Genomic DNA, 13,084 nt, shown 5'->3' on the forward strand with positions numbered 1-13,084 from the left:
AAACATGAAGTGGTTTTTCAAGTCCCCTTTCTCCCTTTCTACCTTGGGACAGTTTTGGTTGTCACAGTTTCAAGGTAAACCTGACATTGAATTGGCCTGGGATTGTTAAAAAAAAAAAACTATTAAATAATACTTGTTAAGAAATGCTAAAGAAGACTATATTTCAGATCATTGCTATAAGTATACAGAGATTACAGAGGAATCTTGTAGTTGGGGAAAGAGAGTGGGCTAAATGCCTACTGTAGCAAAGGCAAGTGGGAATTTATAGTAAAGTCAGCAAAGTAGGAATCAGTGGGTGGAAAATTACCAAGAGGAAGCATTAGAGATATAGGGGATTCTGGCTAAGGCAACCTAACACCGTTCTTGCTGAAGACACCTGGGGTATGGGGGAGAATAGAACCCTGATCAGAGGAGAAATTCGATCAGATATTTTGTGTAAATGTGTGTGTGTGTGTGTGTGTGTGTGTGTGTGTGTTCTTGATAAACTGACTTTAGCAGGATTCTTTGCTGAAACTGGATTTTACAAGAAAGTGCACAGATGGGCCTAGGAAAAGGTTTAGAAATTTGACTAGTTTGACCAGAGTCTTTGTCATGCCAAAGAACTTAGAGGGTTTGATATGTATGGAATTCTGCTTTAAAATTAAGAATTGTCTTACACCCCATTCAACTTTAATTATCTTGGTGGACATTCATGTATGCCTTGTTTATAAATTTCAAAGTCTAGGAACTTATTTTTTCAAAATATATATAATGACTTTTTATAATTTTAGCAATATCTTATTATGCAAATGATATATGCAAAATATTATTTCAACCAGTAATATGAAATAAGAATTGTTGGATAATTCTTTAGTAATGGGTACAATTTCCACATAATGAAGTGGTATTAAAGAATAATTTCATTTTAGGAGTGGCTGTTTTCCTTCTTGGCTCCTGGGGCTGGATCTCCTTCAGCATCACAAGGATATGTCCCTTACAGTTTTTAGGGAACTGCCCTGTTATCCTCAATATCCTTGTACAGAGGAACTATTGAGGGTTCTGTCACCACACATTAGCGACATTCAGGCTCTGGACAGCAGGCTTGTGAGGGTGGCCTGGTGCCTCTACTCAAAGGACAGCAAGCACACTATGCTCTTTTGTTACTTGAAGCAGACACATCTCTCACTGCCTTTTGCTCCAGCTGTTCTAACCTTAAACTATCCTTCTAACAGCCTCCTCTACTGGCCAGTCAAGTCTTCTCCTTTGTGGACTCTGGCCACACAAACGCCTGTTCAAAAGTATGCCACGGACTTCCCGCATTGTAAGAAAACAGAGACTGCACCCAGGTGGTACAACTGAATTTGATCGTTGGCCTTCTCTTCAGTCCATGACTCAATGGGACTTTTGTTTCTGGGAATTCTTTACATTTGGATAAAACGCAACCTCCTAACCACTCCAGGTGTTCCTAAAGCTGATCTCAAGGCAAACAAGGTGGCAGCAGACACTGCTGGTTCACAGGGAACAACAGGAACAGGATGTCTCTGGGCTACACCACACGGGTCTTGGCCTTGGCGGCGTTCCACCCAAGGAGAGGGAACTGAAGCTGTGTGAATGCAGTCAAACGTTAATGAAGTACGAGTTTGACAGGATGCTGACTGTCCGTCCACCACCCATCTGTGCACTCTCTGCACTGATGTCACCCGGGGCCTCATGTGCCTGGCAGGCGTCACAATCTTGCTGCTTTCAGAGTTCTCTGCCTTCCACCCCAGAGGACACAGGCAGCACCGGCAAACACGGCACAAAGTGATTACAAAGCACTGTGATGATCCGTTCAAGACAAGTGAAGTTCACACCCTCCACTGTGTGGCAGGGCCAACACCACACATGGCCCCTGCAGAACACGTCGCTGTGATCCCGAGGCTCGGGTGGGATCCCAGCGACATGATCCCTGCAACTCTTAGAGATTTTTCAAATTGGTGACTGCAGAATGAGCCATTTTGGTGAGGAAGAGTGCTTTCCTCTTGAGAATCACAGGTTTCCTTTTTGTGTGCATACTTCCCATGTGTCCACGTCCCCACACCGCTAAGGACAGTAGGCCTTCCTCTGCTCAGCATCCGGAGTGCGTCACTTCCGCCACGTGAGCCGGGTGCTTGGCCGCCGCTCACACAGAACCTCCTCTCGCCTCCTTGGAACTCTTTCGTGGGCATCTCAGGCCAAAACAGCAGAAAGTAAGTTCTAGCTGCAAAGGGCTGCAGGGCAGGACCTGCTCCAACTCTCCTGTTTCTCCACCAGAGAGAAATAAGATTACTAGTGAGGTATTTTAGGTTCTTTCATACAGAGTCTTAAATATCGCGTGTATATTTTGCAGCACATCCCAACTGGGATAGGCCATATCACAGGTGCTCCAACAGCTTCAGGCGGCTGTCCTGGCAGCACACACCTGGAGCCACCGTCAAGACCAGCTCTGGACCTGCGCTTACTCACCAACAAACATCAAAACTCCTCTTCATCCTGCAGTGGCAGACCTCCATTTCAATGAAATGTGACTGTGTTTACAGAAACGCAGGTAAACCAGGGTCGTAATATGAATTTTACTGCCTTTCTCTTATGTCTTCATGCAAAAAGAAAACACACTTCCTTAAATAGAAATCCTCAGGTACGCTTCTGTCGACATGGAATCTGCTTTGTAATACTTCTCAGCACGTAAGTGGAAAGGGTGAAAGAAAACACTAAGGCTATCTTTCCCTTAGCATAGGCCAGCAGTCTACAGGCGTATAAGATAAGATAGGCTGACATATAAGGAAAACTTTGTAAAAGTACATTTAGATAAGGTCGTAAGTAAAAGCTGAGAAAAAAAAAAAAAAGAGTGGCTAAAAACATAGGATCAGCCTGGCATGGTGGCACATGTCTGTAATCCCAGAACTTGGGAGGCTGAGGCAGAAGGGTTACCTCAAATTCAAGGCCAGCCTAGGCTTCATAGTGAGTTCAAGGCCAGCCTGAACTATACAGCCTCTGTCTCAAAACACCAAAAATAAATAAATAATAAAATTATAAGGGAGGGAAATTACCCCAGTGAGCCAGGGTAGCACCATTTGTGTTAGGAACTAACTCTTGATCTACTTATAAACACAGATTTCTTTTTGCTCAGTTTTTTTTTTTTTTTTTTTTTTTTTTTTTTTTTTGGTACTGGGGATCGAACTTGGGTCCTTGTGCTTGTGAGGCAGGCGGTGGAACCACTGAGCTAAATCCCTGGCTCCTGTTCAGTTTTAATATAACCTGAATTTCTAGGAATAGAGCCATTTGATTATATCAAAGGAAGATTATTTTTTTCTTGGTCTATATTGTATAGAGTTGTTCACCATTTCAGAAAAATTTTATCACTAGTATAGTGCTGGTAATGGTATATGAATTGATAATGCATCTTACAGTCATACCTGTCATATTCAGACTGATTCAATACCTAAGGGGAAAAATGACTGTTTTAGGTCTTATAAGTGGGTCTGCTCATTTGCAAAATGAGGTACAAACTATGTACATATGATATGTTTTCAGTATAGATATTCAGAATGTAGGTAGTAACTGTCATTTTCATTTCAGGATATTAAAAAAGATCATTGGAAAATAATTTTTTTATAAAAAAGGGTATAAATTCTGATAGGTTGGAGGACCAGGTAAGTATGTATAGGGAAAATAAATAGTTTTCTTTAAGAAACAGTAAAACTCTGCAGAGATATAATTCATCCATTTTCTGTATGTGAAACAACTACAGTCATTTTCTTCATCACATTTAGGTAGTCTTGCTTTATATTTGTACAACTAGGAAATCTTTTGTCTTTGTTTCCTTAAGACAAGAGATAAGTCTTTTGAAATTAGTATTAAAAGACATGATGGTTTCTCTAATACTTAGAAATTTTATCAAAAGTTAAGTATGGTAATACTTTAGAGGTAATATTCCACATTTCTGTTTGTGCAATTTGAAATAAGAAGCTTCAATGACAATAAATATTAATTTTATTCTAGGTGTTCTGTGTCTCTGAAAATGAGTGTGATTTTCAAAGCTACATGAGCAAGTTGGATTTTGAACCATCAGTATAAGATGCTGTGGTTTATTAATATATTCAAGGTATTGATAGGGTGGTTAATTAATCAAAATATCTTTTAGAATGCATGTGCTGGGAATTTCATTTACAAGTTGGAAAAAGAAGTAACAAAGTAATAAATGAACTGAAAACAGATATAATTGACTATAATTATGTGCTTGTTAAGGTTATTGACTAACAGCAAGATGAGTTGCCAAAGTTAAGGCATAGCACCTTGAGAAAATTGAATGAGAAAAATTAATGGGAAAACATGCATTTTATCCTTTCTATTATCACCAGGACAATTAAATTAATGAATCAACTTCAGTAGTTTGTTCTGAAATAGTTACATTGAAATGTAAACATTTAAGTAATATATACACTCTGACTAGCATTTAAATGCTATACTTAGATTTACATAAAATGAAATAAAGGAAGAGGGAGAAGTTAGATAGTAAATATAATCACAACAAGCATGACAAAGATGTAGTTTGTACCAGGGTAGCAACTGTAAATGGATGGAGATAAGGCATAGATTTGAAGAATATTGGACAAATAAAATTAATAGAACATTGTTCTCCTATGATGCTGATATCTTTTGTTTCTGCATCAGTGCAAATGTACCTTCCTCCACGAAATTTTCTTTGATTACCCCCTCCTAGAGCTTTCTCTTCCTGCCCTGAATTCCAATTAAGTCCTGGTGATTTACCTTATATTATAGTTAATTTGTATATGTCATGAAGTTGTGAACAATGCCACTATCTCTAGTTTTTAATTCTAGTAGTGAAGACATGTAAAGAAATAAAAAAACTATGTCAGTTTATGATAAGTCACTGGAGGCAGGGAGCAGTGAGGTAGAGTAATTAGGAAATATCTCCCTGAGTAGGTGAAGGATTACAGCAACAATGAGAATGAGCCAGACATGTACATAACTGGGAACAAGTGGTTTTAGGCAGAGGAATAGCTAGTGCAGTTGCCGTGAGAAATACTATTGAGTACTTTATGACCAGAAAGTGTAACTGGAGTCAATGAATTAGAAGGGAGAGTATTGTAAGTCAAGGTGGAAGAGGTTGACAGTTGCCAGATCATGCAGAATCTTGTAGATTTGGTAAAGAAGTTTAAAATTTTAAATTTGTTTCTGCTATGAGTAATAGGAAACCACTGGATGATTTTAAGCAGGAGAATAACATGAGCTAAAGAATTAATTCTTCCTGCTCACGCTAAGCATGCACTCTGTCACTGAGCCACACCCACAGCTCCTGTTTGATTGCTGTCATTTAGGTGGAGGTCCTGTAGCTTAGTTTTGCATTGGTCATTAGAGAAGTGTTGATAACAGTACTTGAGATGGCAAAGAAGGAGTGGAGTCCTTGAGAAGGTGGGTCAAGAAGGGATCCAGAATAGAAGAGGAATAGCCTTTGACAGGAGCAAGGGTATTTCTTACATTGTTATAGGAGGGATGGCAGAGAAGACAGGGGCTCCATGCTTGTGGTTTGTGGATCTGATGATGGGAAGATGTGGGACATCTCCCTGGATGGCTTTTATTCTTTCAGTGAAGCAGGGGAATTGGTTAGCAGGTAATGTAAGAATGGATGGGAAGGGACAGTGAGAAAAATCTTTCTGTTATAGTACCTAAAATATTAGAAGCAGGAGCAGATTCACTTAGACCTGAAATACCCAACAAGGTGCCAGAGATATTTATCACATTATTTGGATAAAATAATTTTAATGATCACAAACAGGAATTCTCCTTAGATTTAAAAGGTATTATAGCTACTCAGAAAATTACATTTTTAAAAGCCCAAATCTGAAATCTCCAGTATTTTGATGTATCATTTATAGGATAAGATAGGATTATGATTCATACTAACGCTATTTTTATTCTTAAGGGATTTTAATGACAAAAAGAAACTATTCCTTTCTGATTAACAACTGAATGCATGCTGGAGGGTTTATTTTCTGAGAGGCTATTGATAGTGATACAATTATCTTCTTCTTTGGAACTTTCCTTCCCTGCCTCTAATCTTGCTGGCTGCTAACACATGGATCCATATCAAGAGGTTCTCAGGACATGCAGCTGAATGACTTCGTCCAGGAATATCCCTGATACTCAGAACCTAAAACACACTTTTGATTACCTTGGGATGATTTCTATGAATAGCCTTGATTTGTTCTCCCTCTTTTCTCTATTTTTCCCCATTTTTTCTACTTGTAACCTTTGTTTGCTTGCAAGAGAAATGAAAGCCAAAGCTTTCAAGTTTGAAAGTATGAAAAGGAAACAAGTAAATAGGGAAGAAGCATAAATACTGAACAAGACTGGGCAAGGTGACAAAAAGGAATTACTGTGAAAATCTGGAAGGAGGCCAGGATGCAAAATGCTGCACTGTGTGGTTTACAGAAACTATTTAGTGTTCATCATGCTTCAGTGGTCACACAGAGAAAGCCAGGTTTTGCTGGTTTGTTTGCTACCCTATAGTTAGCTATGGAGATTTGACATAGGTGATCTGTGTTTTCTGTCAGAAAGTGATATAAATAAAAAGGACCATGGGGTCTTTGCCATGGTTTGAATTACTAGGAGAGGGCTTCTTGTGGCTAGAGTAGGAAATATTTCAGTTAAGACTTATCTTGGGGGCTGTAGTCATTTTTTTTTTTTGTTTTTTTGTTTTTTGGTATGAGGGGATCGAACTCTGGACCTTTCACTTGAGGGGTGGGAAGTGGAACCACTGAGCTAAATCCCTAGCCTGCAGACAGTTTTGTAGGGGACTTAAAAAGGGAGGAAGAAAATCTTTGCAAAGCTCTTTAAACTTATCTTTCAGATATTAATATTTAATTGTTTTGATAACACCAAGTACTATAATAAGGCATTATCTGTATTGCATCTCTGAGGAATACAATGTAATTTTCAGCACTTCAGATTTTATCCATTTAATTCACGTACCCACTAAAAGTAGAAAGAATAGGAGCTTTGATGTTCATTTTGAGGACAGAAAGGAGGGGTATAGAGCAGGTAGGAAACTTATTGTGGTTTTATAGCTAGACAGGCTAGGCTTATAATAGAATTTGGATATCTTATCTTGGGCTCAATTCAACAGTCCTGGTTTGAAAACATTCATTATTAAAACTCTAAAACAAAACCTGCTATTTTGCAAGTGTCAAGTGATTTCTTTATTCAGGAAAAGATGGATTGAGAGACATAAAACTTACTCTTTGTTTCTCTGTGAAAAGAGGCTATTCCTAGATTCTCCAGGGGGAAAAAGCAGCTTTAAAAAAAATCTGGGGGAAGACAGTATGTTAGCAACTAAGAATCTTTAGATAAATGTCAGTTATGCACATTTTAAAGGAAGCTACATAGAAATACACTTATTTTGGAGGCTTCTCTGAAAATCATATAAAATGAAACCCCTTTCATAGTTGATTCTCTCTGACAGTCTCCAGACTCTGCCTTTCCTTTTGGCTCTCTGGTATTTGTTCCAAGAGTGTCTGTAGAGCTAATAAATGCTTTCTTTTATTTTGAATTCAGCCCTTTAACAAGGGGACTGCCAAAACTCAGATGATAGTTCATATTATAACTACCACCTCTTATTTTAAAAGCTAGTAGAAGAAAGTCAGAAAAGTGGTAATGTCCAAGGAGAAACCATATAAGTTCAAGTATGGTGTCAAGGAATTAACGATGTAAGGCAAGAATGTTCAGTACTGCTTGGGTGAATGTTAAAATATTGATCTGATAAATATTAAGATATTTTAAAAAAGGATATACTAAATACAGAAAAGGATAATCATAGAAAAATTTTGGTGTAGAAGACTTTTTGGTCGCTTAATTTTGAATTGTTACACTTATGGCATTTTTGGAAATCTTCAATTTAATTTCTTTACTGATAATTATGCAGTTCCTCATGAATACTGGAAGCAGTGTGGTACTTAGGGTATGGCCATGAGAAAGGTACGATTTCAGAGGAAAAATTGTACCTCAGATGCGACAAATGGCCTTGAAGCCATCATTCATGGCTCCAAATATATGGCATTTTATTTTTGTTTTGTTTTTTTGAACCAGAGATCAAACACTGGTCTTTGTGCTTGTGAGGCAGGCAGCAGAACCACTGAGCTAAATCCCTGGCATGGCATTTTAAATAATAGATTTTTTTTTGATGCAAGCATTTCCTGGGCTCCTATTATCCCTGCATTATCATTTTTCACTTTCAGTAAGTCTAGCTTTTAGCCTTAATTAGAAATTAAAGGGCCTTATTTTGGGGAGGGACTATAGAAATTTAAATCTAACCCATTTGGAGTTTCCTAACAACTATGTAGGTCTCTAGGCGAAGTATGTGTCTGGCCTTTTTCAACGAATTATTTTCAGTAACAAGTTGTCAGTGAGGTCAGTGACTAGTGGTTCAGGATTAGATACCACCCACCCTGGCTTGTAACCTCCCCTTTCTTTCTTATCCTGCGTGAACAGCACTCAGCTAAAGTGACTGCCCCACTGTCACTGCCCCTCAGATTGGTATTTTGTAACTTTGTGACTCTCAAGAAGATTTTTTCTACCCCCAGAGCTCTCTCTCTCTGTCTTTTTTTTTTTTTTTTTTTCTGGAAAATTTCCTACAAGAGCTGAACTTTAAGCACATTTACTTTATAGGAAGCAACAGAAAGGTAAGAGTGAAGTTTGTGAAGAGAAGATCTGGACTTCAGTACATTCTCATTTCTCCCTTGAATTCTGTGTCTTAGCTATATATTGTAGGTTTAAAATGTGGGGAGCCTACTGAAGGGAAGATCACGTTGTTATATAAAAAGAGAATGTTTTAACTGGTTATGATGAGAAATGTAGGCTTTCACGCTAATTATAAAGTTATAAATAACTTTCAAACTAGTGCCAGCGGAAGCTAGTAGCCAAGGTCGTGCTTTGCATTCAGAGAGTTTCTGGCTATAAAAAGCCGATTGGATGCTGTGCAGAAAAAGATAAGATATGGCCTGGATGCTTGTGCTTTGGCATGGGACTGAAGAAAAAGGAAGTAAAGATGAAAAATGTTTGAAGAGATTTTACTTTCAACCAAAACTTTATTCATGGTAAACGGAAGATGTTTCAAGCAAGAGGGACAAGAAGTATTAACTTCTAGACTTAACATTTATCTTATATTTGTTATGTAATTGACAGTAATGCTAGGCATTTTGAGGAACTGTTTGACCTGCCTTTGTAATCAAATGAAAATCGCTGTGTGTAATGAACATGGGATGTAATGATTATGTAGACTGAAAGGTACCATCTAATAGGGTCTTGAATGACTGAGCAGCTGCAATCAGTGGCCACTGACAAAATTGGGAGAAATGAGTTCAAACAGAAACAAGAAGAAATTGATGATGGGTATCAGGAAATTCATTGACTGGAGAGTTTTTTTTCTTCCCATTAAGTTTATTGGTACATTTAAAGCAAACAATACAGTTATATTTATCATTGGAATCTTGTTTGTACCTTTACATGATATATCTTGATTCTTGTTTTTTCCCCATACTCCTGCCCTCTCTTCGCCGCCTTCACCCTTCCATATTTACAAAGACTGTTTCCATTTTTTCCCATTTTTTCTTTTCCCTTATTTCCTTTCCCCTCCCCTTCTCAATCCCGTTTTATCCATTTTCTTCCTATTTTACCCTCTCAATTATACCATTTGAACCTTATTTACACTTTTAGTTTTTCACAGACTGAAGAGGTTTTGAATCACTGATATATGCAACCAAGAAAGACTTGCAACATCTCTGAGATACTTGAGATTCAATGGCTTGCTTAAAATACAAGTGGAAAAATGTGAATTTCACGTTAGCATTGGTTCTGGGTTTGTTGCTATCTTATTCAGTTAGGCTGAAAGGTCAGTAAGTTGAAAATAATTCTGGTTTGGAAATGTGGATTATCATCAGTAAAATTTGAATGGTGTATTTGGATGTGCTATTAAAATTTCATTACCCACTAAAAAAATTATCTCAGTGGTAGCATAGGAAAATTTATTAAATAAGGAAATTTAAACTACAGAGACATTCTTACTTTCATTTGTTACCTCCTACCCAGTATGGGGTTTCCATCTTATTTGAGTGAAAGATTGGGATTTTTATAGTTAAACTTATTTTTTTTTAAGTCACAAAAGTAACAAATGCTTATTGTAACAATTTTGAAAGTACAGAGAAAAAAAATTACCTGTAATCTCATTGATTTTTTTTTCTGTTGCCTTCCCTGTGCATAGCTTTAAAAGTAATTGCAATAATAATATTGTAGGTAATAGTTGAAGTTTATTTTTTGGTTTAACTTTATACCAAAGTATTTTTCACATAATACTACCTATTCTATATAGATGGTATTTTATTTTATTTATTTATTTTTGGTACTAGGGATTGAACTCAGGACCTTGCACTTGTGAGGCAGGTTTTGTGCCACTGAGCTAAATCCCTGGCCCATAGATGCTGTTTTAAATTGCTGTGCAACATTCAGGTAGATGGATATAATTTTATAAATCATTGCTGAAGATCTAGGTGCTGTGATAGTTTGTGTATTTATTTATATATGTATTATGTATTTATAGATGTATATATTATGTATTTATATTTAAAATAATTTTTTTTCCTAAATGTGGAATAGTTGAATTAGAGAGCATTCCTTTGGAAGGTAAAACTTATGATTTTTAAGATGTGTTTTTATTGTTTCTCTTTTAATGCATTATAAAGTTCCTTGTCTACCAAATAAAATATTTGTTGAATGTCTATGATGTATAAAACATTGTTATTGGACACATAGATAGCAACATACTAAGTGGAAGGGTGCAATCTCTTCTACTTAGAAAATTTCAATTTTTAAACTCACAGAGCTACATCTGAGTTGAAAGCGCTTCAGCTCTGCCTGAAACCAATAGATAGTATTACTGTTAACCATTTATATTACTTTGAACCTTAGACCAATAGAATTTATAAATAACTACTGCTGGAAGACCATTTATTTACAGTTCTGATTTATATGAATTTTATTATTCAACCATGACAGAAAAATAGGAAATAGCAGAAAGAAGAAGAGTGAATATTTCAGTTATAGTAAAACCAGGAAATTAAAAGTATTTGGAGGAAATCTGTAGGCAGCAGAATGGAAAGAAAAAGGACAGAGAGCACACACAAGAACAGAAATTTAATATTGAGTTTTTCTATTTAGGGAAACATTAGAATGATTAGGGTGAGAGTCAGAGAAGATGAGTTTTAATTTTTTCATTGTTGAATTTGGGAACCATGATTATAGAAATATAATATATTGAAGGGAAAAAGCTAGGGAATTAGAGATTAATAAAACGAATCATTGGAGAGAGTAGAGATATTATTTGAGAGATGAGGTATGGAATTGTGAATTCTTAAAGAATATATTTTACCCATATTAAAAAAAACCTTTTAAATTGTGGGGTTTCATTTTTCAGTGATAAAACTGGATGGTTGAGAATTCTAGTTGCCATTCTTTACGGACTCCTGTTTGCATGTTTCTATTTTTAGAATAGAATAATGACAAAATAATACTTATTTATGGATCATTGGCTCATGGGAATATTAGTTCAGAGGTTCAGAAATTATGATTTTTTGATTCTTGTTTGGATACTGTATTTTAAGGGACCTGGTGCTACTGTGGGGTAGAGATTCTGAATTTAGCCAAGTTGTTAAATCTAATTGAAAGTGACAGATAATTGGGACTACACAATTTTTGAAAGTGAATAGGACTACTGTATTAGCCACCGCACCTGATTTTCACATACATAATTACTGTTTTTAACTACAGTATTGCTGCCTGGAACTCAGCCAGTAATCTGTTACTAAGATACTAAGATAACCACTAACTTTAGAGACGTAGCAATGACTTTAAGTTCCTATGTGCAAAATTGTAAATTTGGTCAGGTTGGCACCTCTTCCTACATTTTTCTGACTTTAATTATCGTAAACATTGTACCTGTGCTGTTTCAGGTCCTTCTTGTCATTGGGCAAATTGATTTGATGGAGAAAGCAATGTTTAAAGAAAGCCTCACTAGTTGGAACTTCATAGCTTTAGCCCCTCCTTTAAATTAGTGTTATTCAAAGTGTTATCTGCAGTTTTCAATTTGTTACTGGTCCATGCAAGGAGATAAGGAGCATGTACCAGAATTTAGATCAGCTATAGCCTAGCACTTTGTAGCAAGGCTTTCCAGATGAAGGAAGCAATCACTGATTTACCTTTTAACACAAGCTTCTTCTCTTATTGCAGATGTGCAGTTGCAGAAGCATTACTTAAATTGCAGTCCATAAACATTTATCTCTTCTACTTATATGCATGAGGGCAGAGGATTGGGATGGAGGTATAAAATTAATTAGATAGTGAGTTACTAGGTCTCAGTTGTTGAGGCCTCGAGGTGGTAACAATGCAAAGAGGCCCTTGAGATGAGTTGGTTGAAGAGCCCACAGAATAACTTGAGAGGCAAGATGCTGCTACATTGAGTCTACTCTAGTGTTGACTTTGGGATTCATTCTAAAGTGTGACAGACACTTGTGAAACAAAGGCCCTGCTCTTATGATATTTCCTTTGTAGTGTGCATGTGTGTGTGAGTGGGAATAAAGGGAGAGTAAGAAATAAAATCAACTTCTCTGACATTTCCCAGAAGTACTGGGGTTCGCCTTCATCCAGGGCTACAGCTCATAAGTTATGTTTTCATGGTAATTTTTTTGTTTTGTTTTGTTGTTGTTGTTGTTGTTGTTGTTTTTGGTACTGGGGGTCATAAGTTATGTTTTCATGGTAATTTTTTTGTTTTGTTTTGTTGTTGTTGTTGTTGTTGTTGTTGTTTTTGGTACTGGGGATTGAACTCGGGTCCTTGCATTTGCAAGCCAGGCCACCAAACTGCTGAGCTAAATTGCTGGCCCCATGGTAATTTTTATATGGCTAACTTGCTTTCCCATTAGACTCTGCAGTTTGTCTTTTTCCAATATGGGATAACAAAGGAATTTGTGATAGATACTGTTGGTTGCCTACGCAGTATCCACACATTCTCCTCTTTTTG

The 13,084-nt window shown here is 36.8% G+C and overlaps 1 protein-coding gene across 2 annotated transcripts in view; it reads left to right on the top strand.

Moving 5' to 3' along the window:
- Nucleotides 1–1,220: 1,220 nt before the first annotated feature.
- Nucleotides 1,221–13,084, top strand: part of Ctnna3 (catenin alpha 3) — a 1,561,788-nt gene continuing 1,549,924 nt past the window's right edge. The window contains exons 1-2 of one of the 2 annotated variants that reach the window (XM_010605540.3): nucleotides 1,221–2,207; nucleotides 2,348–2,545. In XM_010605540.3, coding sequence (XP_010603842.1) covers nucleotides 2,515–2,545 — 31 coding nt within the window. In that variant the 5' untranslated portion in view covers nucleotides 1,221–2,207; nucleotides 2,348–2,514. Of the gene's footprint in view, nucleotides 2,208–2,347; nucleotides 2,546–8,414; nucleotides 8,700–13,084 lie in introns of those variants that run through there. The other variant, XM_033766563.1, reaches the window with a different exon arrangement.

This window comes from Fukomys damarensis, unplaced genomic scaffold (assembly GCF_012274545.1).
Source record: "Fukomys damarensis isolate Sample0158 unplaced genomic scaffold, DMR_v1.0_HiC HiC_scaffold_20, whole genome shotgun sequence".
In the NCBI taxonomy this organism is placed as follows: Eukaryota; Metazoa; Chordata; class Mammalia; order Rodentia; family Bathyergidae; genus Fukomys; species Fukomys damarensis.